This window comes from Trichoderma aggressivum (assembly GCF_033847375.1).
Source record: "Trichoderma aggressivum f. europaeum strain CBS 100526 chromosome Unknown scaffold_020, whole genome shotgun sequence".
NCBI classification, from domain to species: domain Eukaryota; kingdom Fungi; phylum Ascomycota; class Sordariomycetes; order Hypocreales; family Hypocreaceae; genus Trichoderma; species Trichoderma aggressivum.
This window is the reverse complement of record NW_026946386.1, coordinates 212,525-230,320: the sequence shown is the minus strand read 5'-3', so window position 1 is coordinate 230,320 and position 17,796 is coordinate 212,525. Positions and strand designations below refer to the sequence as shown.

Genomic DNA, 17,796 nt, shown 5'->3' with positions numbered 1-17,796 from the left:
GATTTCTTACGTTTTCTCTATCTTTCTCGCATACAAAGTGTTCTTTGCATTTGCCCACTTGTCGAGGCTGCCAATTCCCTGATTCTACACCTAGGGCTGTTTTCTAACAGACAAAGGACAAAGTCACAATGCGTATACTATGCCTCCATGGTCTGGGAACAAATTCCAAAATCCTTGAGTCACAGCTTACAACACTACGGTCTCGGCTCCCTTCTGAGTGGGAATTTGAATTTCTTGATGGCGAAGTAGAAGCGCTACCAGCTCCCGGTGAGAGAAGATCAGTCCCGTAGAAAGCTACTCAGGTAGAGACAGATCTAACAGATGAGGTGTTGATTGTAGGTGTTTCTGAGTTTTTCCCCGGGCCTTACTTATGCTACTATGATGATCCTACCCCTCAAGCGGTGCAAGACGCAGTCGATATGATCATGGATGTTGTCCAAGAGGACGGACCGTTCGATGCTATATTGGGGTTTTCGAATGGAGCAGCTCTAGCTGCGACCGTTATCGCGGCAGGGATGGAGAAGGACCCCTCAGATCCCCCATTCAAGGCTGCAATCTTCATTTGTCCTACAATGCCTTTTCGTCTCGACTCTGGCCCTCTTCGGGTTACAGTCACCGATCCAGACACAATCACCGCCATACGACATGACCTTGATGAAGAGGCAAGCAAAACCTACGACTGGCTGAGTGACCCTGAAACAGCTGGAATTATGGACGAGTTCGAGAAAAAGAAGAAGAGACTTGACTACAGCGATTTGAGCAAGCTTCCTCAGACCGTAGAGCTACTCCTGCGATACCACCCAGAGGTGCAGGCACGAATGTTACATATCCCCACTGTCCATGTGATTGGTGACCAGGATGAGTATAATGAGCAGGGCCACAAGTTCACTCAGCTCTGCGACCCGAAGCTCCGGAAGGTTATAACACATGGTGGTGGACATCACTCCCCCAAGGAGAAGGGAGCCATTTTGAAAACATGCCAAGCGATGGAGTGGGCATGCGATAGGATCATGTTCTCTAGCTACTAAGAAACCCGTCATACCTAATACTGAATACAGATACTACTACTGCAATAAGAAAAGAAAGGGTCCTTGCTAGTATTGGTTAACCTATCGGCAAACTCAGACCACCGTCGCAAATAGATAGATATGTAGGTAGAGTTACATGGTTCGTTTGAGAACCGTGCATACATACAAAGCCAGTATAGTATACTCCACCACGAGTAAGCTTACTGCTAGCACGTACAGTGGCGCCAGGAACTACAGAGTAGAGGCTCGCAATTCTAGATGCTTGTATCCGCAATAGGCCCCCAGCGCTCATATGACTACTCGTATTGTTGTGAGCATTCCGTGCGCGACATTTTTCTTTCTCACCCAGCCTTTAACGTCTTCAATGCGGTATATATCTCTGACACCGGTGACGGTCAGCTAATCTCAGTGTGAAAGAGATCTATCAGCTCGTTGTTCGCCCTTGTTCGGAGTCATGGCTTTCACTAACATCGAAGCTGATCAAGACTTCGAGGACTCACGCCGCAGCTTACAATTTTATGCTGTCTTTCCCGGGCTATGCTTTTCCATTCTCTTGGTGGCGCTGGACACTAGCATCGTGGGAACCGCCTTGCCAACCATTGTGAACAATCTCGGTTCCGGTGCGTTATACATCTGGATCGTCAATGGCTATTTCCTATCAGTAGCGGTGGTACAGCCACTCGCTGGTCAGATGGCCAACATCTTTGGTCGGCGAGCTCCAATGCTCGCGTTTCTAGCATTGTTTACTCTCGGAAGTGGCCTCTGTGCTGGCGCAAGCTCCACTGAGATGCTCATAGCGGCGAGAATCATCCAAGGGCTCGGAGGCGGCGGGATCTCCGTACTGGTGTCTATAATCGTCGGCGATTTAGTCCCGTTACGGTATCGTCAGAAGTACATGGCCATTGTCATGTCCTTTTTTGCCTTGGGAACTTTCATCGGACCGATCATCGGCGGTGCGATAGTCACCCGAGTTTCCTGGCGCTGGACCTTCTACATCAATCTCCCCGTTGGAGGTGTTGCTCTCCTACTCGTCTTCCTCTTCCTAAAGGTGAGGCATCCCAGTGATGGTGCCATCATTCCACGTTTGATAAGCCTCGACTGGTCAGGTCACGTACTTCTCAGTGCCTCTGTCGTCTCTGTCTTGATATCTCTCACTTGGGGCGGAACTCAATATCCCTGGGACTCTGGGAGAGTTCTTGCCCCCCTTATTCTCGGCATTTTGGGGCTTATTTTTTATCTCCTTCATCAACAATATGCCTCCAAAGACCCTTCTATGCCTCTGCGCCTTTTTGGAAACAGAACCTCGCTTCTCGGCTTCGTTCTAACCTTTCTCCATGGGATGATCATGTCTTGGTTCAGTTTTTTCATTCCAGTCTATTTTCAGGTCCTCAAAGAAGATTCTCCTCTACTGGCTGGCGTCAACGTACTCGCTCTGGCCATTCCATTCACGCCGGCTGGCATACTTGGTGGACTTATCGTTACATGGAGTGGCCGTTATAAGCCGGTTCTCATCGCTGGTTTAGCACTGCTGCCTATTGCGACTGGATGCCTTACACTGCTCACCGCGGAGACTCCCACTGAACAATGGGCTGTCTTTCAGGTCATTGCTGGATTGGGTGGAGGTCTAGCACTGACCTCCACGCTCCCCGCGATCCAAGCCCCCTTGGGAGAAGACGATTTAGCTGCTGCCACCGCAGCTTGGGCGTTTGTGCGAAGCTTCGGGATGATCTGGGGAGGCTCGATTCCAGCAGCTGTCTTTAATTCTAAGGTAGACAGCCTTGTGTCTCGGATTGACAATGCTCAAATTCGCTCTCTTCTTGTCTTGGGAGGAGCATACGAACATGCTACTCGGCTCTTCATCACCTCGTTCAATGACCAGCCAGCTTTAAAGGCACAAATCATCAGCGTCTATACTGACGCACTTCAAGAAACTTGGTATGTTTTGTTGGCATTTGCGTGTATCACCAGCCCTATTGCTTTGTTTCTCAGAGAAATACCATTAAGAACAAGACTTGAAACACAATATGGCTTGAATGAGTCGAAGATAATGGTCGAGCCAGCGAACATGGACGCCTCATTAGGCAATTCAGCTGTAGCCATGGAACTGGAACCGCAAGATGAGCCAACGGAGATCAGTGGAGCTAGTGTTCATTCTCAAGGCGTCACGAGGTGATGAAGGAGTGCACAGAAAATCTGATGATGCCGCCTGGCCAGAAAAGTGAATAGAACCAGGGGCGAGAGCAAACGCGCCATTATTTGACACGCTGAGAAGAAGAGTCAAAAAAAAGTATAAAGTAAAAAATAGGAAATAGGAAATACCCACATCTAAAGCGAGCATACTCACAGTCTTGCGACTTTGTGCCAATTCCACCTCTGTTGCTATTTCGCCAGCGGTGTCAAACCAGCAGCAAGCCATAGAGTCCACACCTCCTCATACAGTCCTGGAGTCAAGATGTCATATTCAGTCTATCCGTTGTCATTAGAATAAATGATTTATAACTTAGTATCTAGACTCATTTCGACCCATGACGAGATATGACACAGAAGCAGATGGATACCTTGCATGTCCCCAGTATTTGTGTACTTGTAGGGGTTTTCCTCTCCCCAAGATCAACGAGTAGACAGACTACTGCGAGATAGTCACGGCATTTCTAGTCGGTAAGCCGGTCTCCGAGGTATGTCCTTCGTAAAAACTGCCAATAGGCTATCGCATACATGAATATCAGGCAAAAAGAGCGCTACCATTAGCAGGCCACTACCGGTAAGCGGACATTCTCGGGCCGCGGGTGCGGTTATGGGAGATGGCTCGGGGGTTAGAAGTAGGTAGAAGTTGTTCGTATGCAGCATCTGGGGTCCACATAGCCTCAGACGCATGTCAGATGGATGGGTTGAGAAACCAGATGAATGTCAACAGGGATCACACATCAGATGCATGTGGCATGACGGGGATAGAACATCAGACAAACAGTGAGCCGGGATCAGCAATCAGGTTCAATGCATGCAGAGCAGGGGGCGGACCATCAGACAAATAAATGGCTGGGGTCAAAAAAGAGATCAATACATGCATGACAGTGGTTGATCTTTGGAATCATAAGAAAGCGAACCAGAGTACCGGAAGCCGCAACTGCAGTGTACCTAGCAGAGTACCACATTGGCAGCGATTCAAATCGAGTTCTTGCGGGGTGCCGTCTGTGCTCTGCAGCTTATACGAGTGCAGAGGCACTACTAACAGACTCATAACGGAGAAGCTTGTATAGGCTTACGTGCAACACTCGTTCTCGTACGAGTACTAGCCGTGCTTACCGTGCTTGGCCTGCATTTGGTAGTCCTGTAAACTATTGTTGCCCTGGAACAGCTTCAGAGAACACAAGCCTCTGGGGTGCTGTACGTAATTTGTTCGTAACGGGGATATCTTCATCCCACAATCACTTGACTCGTAGCTCAGCCACTTTTTCTTGAATAGCTGAATTCGACTCAATTTTGTATTGAATTTACAGCTTGCTACTACCAGGTACCAAAGAAGCCTTCACTAACCTCAGAGCACAGGTTTGACGCCATTCCCACAAAAGCTGTCGACTCATCAATAAGCACATCAGGTTCCGGTCTTAACTCCAGGGAGCCCCGCTAGTAGCGGATGTGTCACACCGCTCGCACCCTTTTATCAATAGCAATGGATGCTTGATGACTACCTCCTGATTGCAGTTGTCAAACTCTCTACAGGCATTCCGTAGTGTCTATTGTGAATGGAGGCATGGCAGCGCGTCAAAGAAACACAGATAAGAGTAATCATGTCAATAAACCTGTTTTGGGAAATTGCATTCGTATCCCTGAATGGCATTGCGGTGCATATCTTTTCGTTGACGCAATGATTTTATGTCGTAGAGAGAGAGAGAGTAATAAAATCTATTCTTCGCGCGGGAACTGTACACTTTACCACATTGAAGAGTAGACATTGAGGGTAGGAGAATTGATACCTTATCGTTCTATAACCCCAACTCGGACATCCGGAGAGAGTCGGTGGAGTCAATCTACTTCTTTGCTGTGCAGCAGTAGGTACAACATTGTCAGACGAGAAACATCACCCCCAAAGATTTTGTTGAGCCGCCTTTGATCAATGACATGACTACGGTGCAGCTTGCAAATCATAATTGGAAGCCAAGACGCCAGTGGAGATTCCTTCGTATAAGTGTTTGAGCTGGTTCGCCGGCGCCGTCATCAGTTCGCCAAGCCTGACCATCCTGCTTCCTGTACACTCCGTCAGTATCTACTTTGTTAGCTTAGTACTTTTCAGGATGCGATTGGCAACTTGATGACGATCAGTACCAAGCTAACAAAGTACATAGATGCTGGCGGAGTGTACAGAGAGAATTGGATCCCATTCAGTAGCTTGTATCTCGGGGGGACAACTTCACTGCTGAATCGTATAAAAGTGGAAAGATATAGCATGCTGTCAGCTGAATTGTCGGCAATGTGGCGCCGTAAGAAATAGCGCCGTTTGGCCATTCCATTGTATTACATGGATATCATCAGCCGAGCTATTAGCATTGGCATCCCGGCTCTTGGCAAGCCGAATAAGACGGTCTGCGGTTCGAACTCCAACTTGTTTCGGGCGAGTATACAGTTGAGCTGTCCCCCCCCCCCCCCCTTGTAAGATGAGCTGTCCAACGGACCGGTTATCTTTTTGCTACAGCGGGGCAAACCTGTCCATAGGACAGCTTATGGATAATAGATATTCCGTTCTATTTAACCAAGCTTTAACCGATCGCCAACAAATTTTTACTAAGTCTAACCTACCCTGCAAAAATCAGCTGCAAAAATCGGCTGTAAAAATCGGCTGCAAAAATCGGCTGCAAAAATTAGCTGCAAAAATCGGCTGCAAAAATCAGCTGTAAAAATCGGCTGTAAAAATCAGCTGTAAAAATCAGCTGTAAAAATCAGCTGCCTAAGCTATTGTAAAAGCCCCGCTGCAAAAGCTGTTGTTAAAATTAGCTATAAAAGCAACTGTAAGGGCTGTTGTAAAAGCCTAGCTGTAAAAGCCCGGCTATAAGAGCCTCGCTGCAAAAGTTGTAAAAATTAGCTGTAAAAGCGATTGTAAGGGCTATTGTATTTTTACAGCTGATTTTGCGTATTAGTTACATAGGTTAGAAAATCCGGTCCGGAAGATTAATTATCCAGAAGCTGTCCTATGGACAGGTTTGCCCCGCTGTGGCAAAAAGATAACCGGTCCGTCGGACAGCTCATCTTACAGGGGGGGGGGGGGGGACAGCTCAACATAACACTGGTTTCGGGCCGTGGATTATCGAGGCAGTCAACGAGTAAATTATCAAGATTATTATGTAAGTATTCTATTTTCTCTCGCGCGCTCTAGTCGCCCCTTCGGTTCTACGAGCGATCGTGGCTGCTTATCGTAAGATGCCTTGAGAGAGCGTAATGCAACTGACAATTCATCAAAAGGTTGGATAGGCTTTTCAGGGTCGTGCGAATAAGCGTGGGTAAAACTAAGAGCTTACATGTAGATCCAAATGTGCCAGCTAAAACAGCCTATATGCCGGTAATGATTCCAATGAAAACAATGAAAACAACATTTACCACTATAGCGATATCAACTGATGCGAATACCACTAACCTACTCCTTTACCGTTTTCAGTATTGTAGTGTTTAACTCTATATTCAACAGTCGTAGAAAAGCAAAGCATCCTGGTGACAAGCTCCAATATGAAGACGGACTTTATGAGAAACCTTACAGGAAACTATCTGCATACGAAACAAATACCATATATCAGACCATCCATGATACTCTCAGCTGCTATGAGAAGCCACTATCTTCAATGATTATTCAGAGGATCATGCTCGGAGTATCCAGGTCATGTGCGGTGACTTCATGTCTTTCGTGCTGTTCAAGCTCTACCGCAGTCACGTAAGACTTTCGAAGATTGGAGCCTTGATTCGCCAACCAGACACACTCGTAGCACATGATATTATCCATTGTTAAAGTCACAACATGTAGTTTATTATAGAACCGAGATAGGTCTTATATTGCAAAGAACGAATGCAAATCCCGCAATGAGATTGCTCTTAAAAGTCGAGGCATAGATGATACGCCTCGGGGCCGTTGTCTGCACAGCCAATGGCGACGATGTAACTCTAAGTCGTCACCCCTATATGAGTTCAACTATCATATATAATAAAACAGTTTGACTTAATAGAGACGAATTCTTCTTCAAATTGTACGACCAGCATGTCCGTAAAGCGAGGAGGTTTTGAAGAGACCATTAGAGACTCGAGTCTCATGACTAGTAAAGTGTTTCTATCATATCCCAGTCTCATAAAGTATGTTGAACAATGTACAAAAGCTTTCTTTCCTATGAATGCTTTTTTTTCTCCGGTCTAGCTTTCGTGAGATTGCCTTTAAAAGAGCAGAGATACCAGTCAGTTCAGAAAGGCAATAAATCTGTTGAGATATACATTTCTGAATGCAATTAACATATACGGAGCACCTGTGCATATGAGTCAAGCATATCCATATATGCAGTCGGGCTATCATAACATCGGCCCAAATTCCCTTTCCGCCATGGGGAATAATCATCTCATGGGTGTTTCCTATCATCAAGCCTACGCTCCTCAGCCCATCCTCTAATAGCCTCATAATCTTTACAAACATGAACCGCTCCTGTCCCATCGGTACCATTTAGATTACTGTTGAGAATTTTGCCCTCCAAAGTTGTATCTCCGCAGCACATTATTGACTGCCTCAAATACCTAAAGCAGTGTTGAACGTGTCCGTTTGCATCATCGCTTATATTCAAGCCCGGGTTGTATGTAGCGTCCGTATTCATTGCAGATCCAGGCATCGTCAAGTTATTATACATGTCCATAATGATGTACTAGAATCATTTCTTGTCAGACATCGGGTAATGTTATGTTAGAGATAGGGTGTAAGTACCAGACAATGGAGCTGGTGAAAAACAGCCACCGCATAGGTGTCTTTCCCATCCCATGGAATCGGGTCTGGCAGAATATATTTTTCGGTATTATTTACATCGATGAATCCGTTCCCTCCTATATTCATTATCAGATTAGATGATGTGGTCTCTCTTCCACTTCAGTTTATGCAACAAATATTACTTACTTGGAACGTACGAGAGCCAATTTTCTCGAACCTTGTTTCTAGATTCTTCGTTCTCGCGTTGGACTGTAGCTGATGAGTCGGCTCGGAACAGCACTTGCTGAGTCGGAACTACGTTACACAATCTAGGTTAAAAACCTCCGCGTAATGACCAGCTTAGTTGTACTGACAATTTGGAACCAGGTGGTTCAGTTCACCGAGAAGAAGCTGTGAATGACTAGAAGAATGTGACTGCTCAAAGATGACCGCTAACATTATCAATTCCAGAATCCCAATGACCGCTAAAGTAGCGAATGAGGCTATAAGGAAGCTCCATTGTTTGGATTGGCTCTTCTTCTTCTCGCTTGGCTGGTGCTCAATTAAGCACTCCTTGGATTCGATGTCATCTTCGGTGAAACGGACTGGCATATCGGTAGCGATGCGATCGTTATAGGTTTGTCGGTGGTTTCGATACAAGGCCGGTTGGCTATCTTTAACTTAAAAGCAAAAACGAGGGTTGGAGACTATGATAAACTTTGGTATTGTTGGACAGGTTGGCGGCTCTACCGATACACACTGCCATCGCTTTAGAACTTGGGCTTATTGAACAAATCCGCATCAAGCACATCTAGTCGCTTCCATTGGATTTGGAGAATTGACTAGTCTGTATTTGGGTTAACTTTCGATTGTTTCGATCGACCGAACGAAACTAAGTTTATTGTGATCGGTGATCCACCCTTATTGTCGCGGACCAAATGTGTGGCTTTTTTCAGCCAGTTGCCGATTCGACCATTCTATTGTAAGTTAGCCAAGATGTGACAACTGCCACAGAGTTTGGAAAATGATCAAGAAGAAGAAGAAGAAGTTGTTTATGAGAACAGGGCAACATGGGAATCTTAAATTCGATCCTTGACCTACATAGCCTATATATTACACAAGCCATATCATCCAATCCAATACAAACATGCATCAGAACACACGAAAATACATGTAATTGTTCGATAGTAGACACGCAAATTATAAAATGCCCCAAGTGTTTATCGCAGTATCTAAACAAGGCCAGCAAGCTACTCTCAAGTATGCGGTATTTTAACTATTCTGTCAGCACCCGTAATGCACTTGCTTTCTTGCTTCCATGTTGGGGCTGAACCTCCACAGATCCATCCACAATTCCTTTGTAGCCACTGATAGTTGTGGTTTCAGAGATGTGTCCTAATTACCAGCGTGCTCATGGTAGACATACAAACTATTGTCCTTTATGGAAGAATGGCCGATTGAGCCTCAGTTTCCACAGAAACCCTATTCGTGACACGATAAAGCTCACACTGTTCTTTACCTTCATCGACCGGGATCTTTCCTTAAACCTCAGCAAGCTGTTCATTGCCCATTATAATGTGGATTTATACATAGGTACCGTCAATGTTCACGTTACTGATGGCCATCGAGTTGGCTTCGACGTATACACGAATGCAAGGTGTTAAAGTAATGGATTGACCACAGCTCATATGTAGATTGAGAATCGCCCAATGCTTAGTCTCCGCAATGCTGTGGCCCAAGTCCACTGCATATACTCTCAAGCGATTGGTGACGGCAATCCTTCCGTAGATAGTGCCTATACAGTATGTGCCAGCGAAAGCAGTCAGGGAGACTCGCGGGAAGACATTAACCTCATGACCTACTGTATCATGCCTTCCATCTAATCAATTTCTGACCAACACATGCATGCTATAAAAGTACTAGGGGTTATATAGTGAGAAGCTGAGCCGCGTATATCTTCAGCTGGGATCCTGTTTAGTTATTACTGTAGTCTATCCCTGCACCAGTTATGACGAATGATATAAACAACGAGGTATCTTTTTGTTGTTTCATGAACTCTAGCAGCTTATATTACAGAGTTTACTATCAATCTCAGTTAAATTAAGGCACATTCGGCCATTAAGTTAATCACATCAATTTCGGGAATTCATCCATCAGGTTTTGGACGAGTTTTTCAGTGTAAACGAGTGATATCCAGCATACGGGCTTGTATCCCCATTCTGTTCACGCAAAGTTGATTCTGATCTTGTGGTTACACCTTTTAAAAGTCACGCGAAATCTCCGAGAATAAACAACGGCACTTTGGAAACCAACAGACCTGTATTATTCGCAATAGATACTACTCGGTAGATGGATAAAATATCCGGAAGCATTGGGTAGTAAATGATTAAGAAAGATCGCACACGACGCATTACACTAAATCTTGGATAGGGAACCTTGCTTTCACGCTTGCAGAAAGCACATAAAATTTCTACGGTGACATGGTTGAAAACATATATAATGGCCAACTAGATTTGATGTCGGTGCATAGACTTCATATTAGGCTGAAAGATATCTTCCATAATATATTGTATTCCAGTCGTGCATCCAGTACGCAGCCGGAGTGGTTTCATACCCTACATGCGATTGTTTAAAATTGACTTATCCCAGCTTAAAATACCCCGGTTGTAGCTTTTGCCAAACCTGCTGAGGGTCATATTTAGCACTTATTGATTTCAACCTTGCAAGATTGTCTGCGCCGTAGCTAGCAAAGACATTCTGCTGGTATGAAGCATAATTTTGGTAAAGATATGGGTGATCAAGGCCCTGAGCGCGTGCGGCCGCGACAGAGCGGTTGACCATATTCTGCGCCGCAGCCAGAACGCGCTCATCATCAGACGCATTGGACCATGAAATATCAATATTTATCACTGTGTGCATGGTCAGCGGGCACGAGTCTCTGTGGGAAACAAGGGTGCGTACAGTTCAGGGGACCCTGGCCAGCAAGTCCGAGCGGGTTTCCCCCATTTCTGGAGAAATGTTTAGTCATGTCAGTTGTGATGAGCTGGAAGACAGCTGAGGGGACGATCCCCGCAACATCTTTGATGGCTGTGACCTCTTCCTGGTAGATTGCGACCATGTCGGCCATCAGCGAAGCGCTATTTTGGACCGTAAAGGTCCAGTATGTTTGGCTGTGATATTCACGTTAGTGTTAACCGTTTGAGCGCTTTTCATATTCGGAGCAAAACGAACCGGAAGCCACCTGGGTTGGTGTTGTTGAACTCAACCGTGAGATTTGCCAGATCAACGACGCGAAGTGTACTGGCGATTGCACCGGGTATCGAAGTAAAGTTTTGCAGGATGGGAGGGTTCGGTATCGGCTTCGCATACTGCAGGTCAGACGCAATGACAAATACATCTTGTGCTTGGGCATAGGCGTATGCGATGATGACCTGGGCGTATGGATCCGAAGGAGCGTTGACGCCGAGATAATAGAAGGCGTTGTTGATGGCGGCCGCAGTCTCATTCGTGTACAAGAAAGTGTCCGAGCCAGCCCAGAGATCGCCTTGGGGATACGCTGCTAGATCGAATCTCGTTACAATGCCAAAGTTGTTTCCTCCACCGCGGAGCGCCCAGTACAGGTCCGAGTATGCGGATGAGTAGCTGACTTGGCGGATTGTGCCGTCTGCAAGCACGACCTATCCATGCAAGTGTCAGCCCCCCTAAGCTACTATGAAACCAGCGAGTACGGAGTAACAGTAGTGGAAATACCTCGTAAGTGTTAACATTGTCACAGGCCCATCCGTATTGACTAGAGAAGAACGACATGCCTCCTCCCAGGGTCAAACCTCCCACGCCAATGGCAGACACCCTTCCACCAATCACCGTGACATTTTTGGGCTGGAGATAGGTGTAGACATCATACCAGACATTTCCAGCGCCAATCGACGCTTGGGTCTTGTCAGCTGAGAGAGAAAGCTGGTTAAGGTGAATCAGATCGATTGTCACGCCGCTGTCAATGTTTGAGGCCCCGGCGAAAGCAGCGTGGCCGCCGCTCTTGACGGCAAACTTGCATTGGGTGACGCGAAACGTTAATACAGCTAGAGATACATCCTCTGCTGATGTAGGGGAGAAGCGACACGAAGGTCGTGTAAGCTCCTGCTGCTGCGACCAGTATCGCGACTCTTCAAACTCATAGATTACACTCTGAGGATATGACACATGCTGGGGCAAGGTGAAGTCGAGGAAACCGCACTAGATCGTGGGTTAACAGAGGATATGTACTTGCAGTACGGAGATTTCACCCCATAATATGGAAGGGCTTACTGCAAGCTGGCAGCCGGATGGAGGAGCAGATCGTGTGGTGTGGGTGCCATTCTGATCTAGATAGGATGAGATTTGGCCCTTGACCTCGCTCAAGGTGTACGTGGCACTGGCGATTCCTAAATGCAGGAACAGCGGCAGAGTGAGACTGATGAGGGGGCGCATTCTGATGGATTGGCCAGGTTGATTGAGAAGCGGGAGATTCGGGCACACAGCTCCAGCTCGGCGCGAGGGTCATGCAGTCTAGATATTGGGTGCATGTGATACGCCCTTGTGGCATTCTATAATGAAGGGAACTCCGCGCCGTCTGGAATTCGGCTTGATTGTTTCCATATGTTCCACCGAGTGCCCAGGAACAGCGCTCGTGGCTTGCTGTTGGTTGCATCTGTATAACTTCTCTTCCTTGTCACAAGCTAGCTACGTAGCATGTCCGCGGCCTGAGAACGGCCGAGACTACGGAGTACGGAATACGCCGGGGCACTGCAATTTATCCATGCTGTATATCCTTGCCGCGGGACGGCGACGTGCCGCAAGCTGAATCGGGGAAACACGACCGTCGATGGGACGCCGTCGCTTCCTTCGCGTCAGATATGCACAAGGCCCTTGGCAAGCTTGCACCGAAGAGGAATGCCCATGGAACTCTTGAAAAGCTAGCAAGTCGCCGTATTCGCCGGCGGTTCAAACAATTCATTAACTCTAGCCATCGAGGAGCCCAACTGCATGTAGTTTGGCCGCGACACAATTGGCCCGCTGTCCTCAGGGACGGGGCATCTTTGGAAGGGGAGGGAAAAAATTATATACCTGGCGTCTCTCTGATGCATCGTACGGTTGTTGTAACTTGTGGGTGTCTTCCGCTGCGGCCTTGGCACGTCTTCATCTTCACAGAGTCCGGCTGCGTGGGGCCGGGCTAATCATGGACAATGGGCTCTCAAGATGTCTCTCGAAGCGCAGACACGGTAATTAGGCTCTCCACAATCGCTCGGAATTGGTTGAATGGGCCGACAAGCGGGTGAATTGCTAACGATGGGCAGAAAAGTCTCATCTCATGTTTCTGTGTCGCAGTTGTCTTTGTCGCCATGCGCACGGGGGCGCGTTGGTTCAAGCTGCGGAGGATGCCCTTGCAGATGGAAGACATTCTCATCTACGGCGCGCTGGTGTCTTTTGCAATTACGACGGCGTTGTATCTCGCTACCGTCGGTACCTTTTTCAACCTTGAAGCTATCCAACAGGGCCGTATGGAACCATATGCCGGCCTTGAAAACGACCTCGTCTTGATGCTGCATGAGTTTTTTGTTGTCCAGTTTTTCTTCTGGCTGACCTTGTGGATGGTCAAGTGGAGTCTGATGTGTATGTTCAAGAAACTCACAGACGGGCTGCCCCTGTACAACAGAATCTGGTGGGGAGTCCTTGTGTTCTCGATTCTTACATTCATTGGCTGCTGTATCAGCAATTTTACCAGCTGCTCTTCTATGCATGCCTGGTTTACGGCGGGAGAGTGTTCGACACCTCGAGATGCGCGAGCTAAAGAGATTAGTTTGTGGTTTAGCCTTGCTGTAGACTTGGCCACTGACCTTCTAAGTAGCCCTACCCATTGCTTCATTCAGTTGATCATGGCTGATTGTAGGATATAGTTATGGCCGTTCCCATGCGCGTCCTCTGGGGTTTACAAATGTCGCTCGTGGAAAAGATTAGTGTCGGCGTTGTCTTTGCCGTTGGGCTGATCACCATGGTTACGGCTATCATACGAAGCGTCACGTTGGAGTCAAGCTCAACTTCTGGCCAAGTTAGTACGACGTGGCTCATCATGGTAAGTGCCTTTGTGCTCTCTTTTGTCCCATTACCGATGGCTGCTACACAAACTTGATCAACCTTGGCTAACTTCAATAATGTAGTGGGCTGCCATAGAAGGAGCTATTGGTACGTATGCACTGCATGCAAATTGCTCGGAATCAAAATTCGTATGCTGACATTTAGTTGATGTAAAGCAATGATTGTAGGGTGTCTTCCATCCTTTGCAGTCTTCATTCATGGTCGGGTGGCGGCATCCCGAGCCCAATACGCCAGCGGCTCCAACAAAAACCCCGCTGGCCCAAGGACGAAATCTCGCGGAACTACAGGGAGCAATCGCTTGTGGCAATATCACGATGCCTCAAGCGATAAAAGCCTGGTGGGAGGGGGCATCGTCGTTACGCAATCATGGCGGCAGAGCTGGCATAAGACAACTGGAGGGAAAGCCGACAGGGTGGAGGGGTTAGAGACGGATCATGAGTTAGAAATAGTTGGCGGAAATAACGGCAATGGGAAATAAAAGGCAAAGCATCTAGGTTATTGTACTGGCAGTCAGATTGAGTCAATTGCAATAGTTTTCTAATGATACCGTAGAACATATTCGTAGACACTCGGACCATTGGTGCTATTTATAACAAAGACAACGTTCGGCGATCTATTTGAGAGGAGCTTTCACGCGCAAAATGGACGTCTGTATATAGAATCAGTGACATAGCGACCCCTTCCGTGCTCTTGACTACCTCCTACGTAGGAAATTGTTCTAGCCTTGAACAGGATCGAGATAAGCCTTCGTTGAAGGGCCGACCCAATCGGGATCTGAAAAGGCGAAAGCTTCCACCGGATTGGTCGGAGGATAAATCAGGATGCGATTGACAAATTCCTTGGCCTCTTTCATTGTTGCCCCGGATTTCACAACTTGGCGTTCCCAACCTGAAGTTATCACGGAGCCCCAAGCCCCAAGATCAAGGCAAGTCTCGTAATTAGGCTGCTCATAAGGACGCAAGTCCATCTTTAAGAGATCTGCCGCCACGTTGTAACCGGATACGCGACCCATCGGAATAGCATGTTGACACGACATGATGGTGTAGTTACCCTTATCGTCAGTCTTGGCACATGCCGCATCGCCCGTGGCGAAAATGTCGGTACACGATGGAACTCGCAGATTGCAATCCACAATCAATCGTCTCATGCTATCCTTTTCACCAGGTATCTGCTCTGTGAGAGGAGTTGCTTCCATACCCACAGTCCACACTACAGTGAGAGCCTCAATGCGCTCCCCCGCTGTGGTCACAATGCCTCCATCGTCCACAGACTTGATCGCGACCCCAAGTTTGACTTCCACCCCGACATCCTCAAGCGCTTTGGTAATAACAGGCCGAACATTGTCTCCCAAGGAGGGGCCAATAACATCTGATCGTTCAACAATAATGACACGGACTTTGGTATCAAGGCCGAGAATGGCGCGTAGCCGACGAGGCAACTCGGTGGCCAATTCGATGCCCGTGAAGCCGCCCCCGCATATTATCACAGTATTCCGAGCCTGCATAGATGGCAAAGACGCGAGATGGCGTAAGTGAGCTTCAAGATTTGCCGCTTCTCGGATAGTATCAATGCTAAATGCGTGGTCTTTGAGCCCAGAGATCTCGGGGCGAACCAAACGACTTCCAGCAGCTAAGACGAGTTTGTCGTAGGATAATTTCGATGATACTCCGGCCATGTCGACCATTTCGATTTTCTTTTCCTTTGTTCGGATAGTATGAACAACTCCTTGAGTGAATCGGACGCCAGTTGCTGCAAATAGGTCCTCAAGAGGAGCGCTCATGTTTGCTACATTCGACTCGTAAAGACGAGGACGAATCACAAGTTTAGGCTCTGGTGCAACAACCAACACTTCAACATCTTGGTCACCTAGTAAGCTCTTATTCAGGTCGATGACCCTCTTGGCACCAATGGCGGTCCATAAACCAGCGAAGCCGCTTCCTATGACAACGATTTTATTAGCCATGGTGACGGATTCCAGATGAGGTGTTTGCTTAAATTGTTTCCGAATGTTTTCTCTGTAAAATTGGGGTGTATCATTGTTTATATATATACTCATTCTTCTATTGTAGGAATTATGGATGCTATATCGAACATGGGAATGTTAGAGCTACAGTTCGGCCAATCAAATTATTTCCCTGGGCGAGGCTCCCGTTACGATTCCATCTCAGGACAAATAGTAGTGAAGCCGGCTATAGCTGTGGCGCCCAGCTTCGGTGACTCGGTGACTCGGGAACTCAATACCCGCATTCACACTTCTGGCAGAATGGTTCCGACTCACGATATGCATCTCCCATTTTATAATTCACTATACGATTGTATCTGTTCATTTATCTCGAGTCAATCAAGTCCACGAAGCCTTCGGCCACACCGGAAGAGTATGGTCACACGCTCATCACTGGCATGCCTCCCATGCCGTTCCCGACACGTCAAATGCGACGGCAAGCGGCCCAGCTGCACCCGGTGCGATGAATCTGGAAGGCTGTGTAACTATGCAAAATCGCGCCGAGGTGGTCTCAGTCGCGCAGCACTTACACGGCTTAGACAACTTGCTGCGGCGGAGAGTCGGTTAGTTAGCAACTTGATACCGGCTACAGGGCCGCCAGCTATACCCGAAACCCGGCCGGAGTCTGGAGTAGGGGCCTCTCTTGATGCTATCGTCGCCGGTGTCACTCAAGACTCAATGCCGGAAAGGCCTGACCCAATACTGCTTGTACCGCCTACTGCCCAACCCAACAACCTCGGAGATGATGCCCTAGTGGATTTGTACTACAAGAACTTTCACAAATTGCACCCAGTGGTTTTGCCCCGGAGACATCTGGTTAGGCTTTGTCAAGCTCCAGAGAACCAGCCAAGCCTAGTGCCCCTCGTTGCTGTCATGCGACTCATCGGCCACCTCTACGGGTTCCGAGAATGGCCGTGCCTATTACAGGACGCAGTGAAAGTCTGTTTCTCGAAGGCATCACAAACAGACCCCTTTATGGTGCAGTGCCGTATTTTGTACTCTATTGCTTTGTTCTGGTATGGGCATAAGAACGAGGCAAAAGATGAAATGGAAACGGCCGCTCGACTTGCACTCGGGCTTGAAATGTTCCGGTGTCAATTCGCGACGGAACAGGGAGGCGAGGACCTTGTACTGAGAGAATGCTGGAGACGGACCTGGTGGATGCTATACATCGTGAATGGCTACTATGCCGGCACAGTCGGCATGCTGGAATTCGCAGTAATAGACGTTGAAGCTACTGTGGAACTGCCTTGTGAAGAGTTTGAGTATGAATTAGGTGTGAGTACTAATCCTCATTGGAGCATACCCCGACTATTTCCACGTCCAAATATGTTGGGTATAACGGCTTGAATAATAAATTGTCTGTAGGAAATCCCCGAACCGAAAACACTGGAAGACTTCGACTGTCGTGAGTTTTCTATGAGCAATGTCTCATTCTCATCCTTCGCATATCTTATTGGTGCTGCAAGATGTGTGGCGTCTGCAGCACCCATGGCTCTCGGCATTGCGCCCGAGGATGCCTCTTTGCATATGATTCATACTGCTGATTCGATTCTTGACGGGTGGCTACTCTTATTGCCAAGCAGTAGCAAACAGATCATGGATAAATCAGGCGAAATTGACGAACTCATGTTCCAGGCCAAACTCCTTATTCACGTGTAGGTACCAGGCCTTGCACCATTGTTAAACCCCGTCAAGATATTGGTTGACAT

The 17,796-nt window shown here is 47.5% G+C and overlaps 6 protein-coding genes across 6 annotated transcripts; 4 read left to right on the top strand and 2 right to left on the bottom strand.

Moving 5' to 3' along the window:
• Positions 1 to 128: 128 nt before the first annotated feature.
• Triagg1_5615 (uncharacterized protein) lies at positions 129 to 1,028 on the top strand (the record flags this gene model as incomplete). The annotated part of the gene is made up of 2 exons (XM_062900149.1): positions 129 to 267; positions 322 to 1,028. 2 exons carry the CDS (start codon positions 129 to 131, stop codon positions 1,026 to 1,028), a joined length of 846 nt encoding a protein of 281 aa, XP_062755415.1.
• Positions 1,029 to 1,482: 454 nt separating this feature from the next.
• Positions 1,483 to 3,201, top strand: Triagg1_5614 (uncharacterized protein; the record flags this gene model as incomplete). The annotated part of the gene is made up of 1 exon (XM_062900148.1): positions 1,483 to 3,201. One exon carries the CDS (start codon positions 1,483 to 1,485, stop codon positions 3,199 to 3,201), a length of 1,719 nt encoding a protein of 572 aa, XP_062755414.1.
• Positions 3,202 to 10,590: 7,389 nt separating this feature from the next.
• Positions 10,591 to 12,417, bottom strand: Triagg1_5613 (CAZyme family AA7; the record flags this gene model as incomplete). Its single annotated transcript, XM_062900147.1, has 5 exons — positions 10,591 to 10,859; positions 10,912 to 11,120; positions 11,182 to 11,627; positions 11,701 to 12,183; positions 12,256 to 12,417. The coding sequence occupies 5 exons, from the start codon at positions 12,415 to 12,417 to the stop codon at positions 10,591 to 10,593; spliced, it is 1,569 nt and encodes a 522-aa protein (XP_062755413.1).
• Positions 12,418 to 13,328: 911 nt separating this feature from the next.
• On the top strand, positions 13,329 to 14,560 carry Triagg1_5612 (uncharacterized protein; the record flags this gene model as incomplete). Its single annotated transcript, XM_062900146.1, has 4 exons — positions 13,329 to 13,599; positions 13,884 to 14,059; positions 14,145 to 14,169; positions 14,238 to 14,560. 4 exons carry the CDS (start codon positions 13,329 to 13,331, stop codon positions 14,558 to 14,560), a joined length of 795 nt encoding a protein of 264 aa, XP_062755412.1.
• Positions 14,561 to 14,800: 240 nt separating this feature from the next.
• On the bottom strand, positions 14,801 to 16,045 carry Triagg1_5611 (uncharacterized protein; the record flags this gene model as incomplete). Its single annotated transcript, XM_062900145.1, has 1 exon — positions 14,801 to 16,045. One exon carries the CDS (start codon positions 16,043 to 16,045, stop codon positions 14,801 to 14,803), a length of 1,245 nt encoding a protein of 414 aa, XP_062755411.1.
• A 414-nt stretch (positions 16,046 to 16,459) lies between these two features.
• On the top strand, positions 16,460 to 17,746 carry Triagg1_5610 (transcriptional regulator family: Fungal Specific TF; the record flags this gene model as incomplete). Its single annotated transcript, XM_062900144.1, has 2 exons — positions 16,460 to 17,362; positions 17,453 to 17,746. 2 exons carry the CDS (start codon positions 16,460 to 16,462, stop codon positions 17,744 to 17,746), a joined length of 1,197 nt encoding a protein of 398 aa, XP_062755410.1.
• Between the last annotated feature and the right edge of the window lie 50 nt (positions 17,747 to 17,796).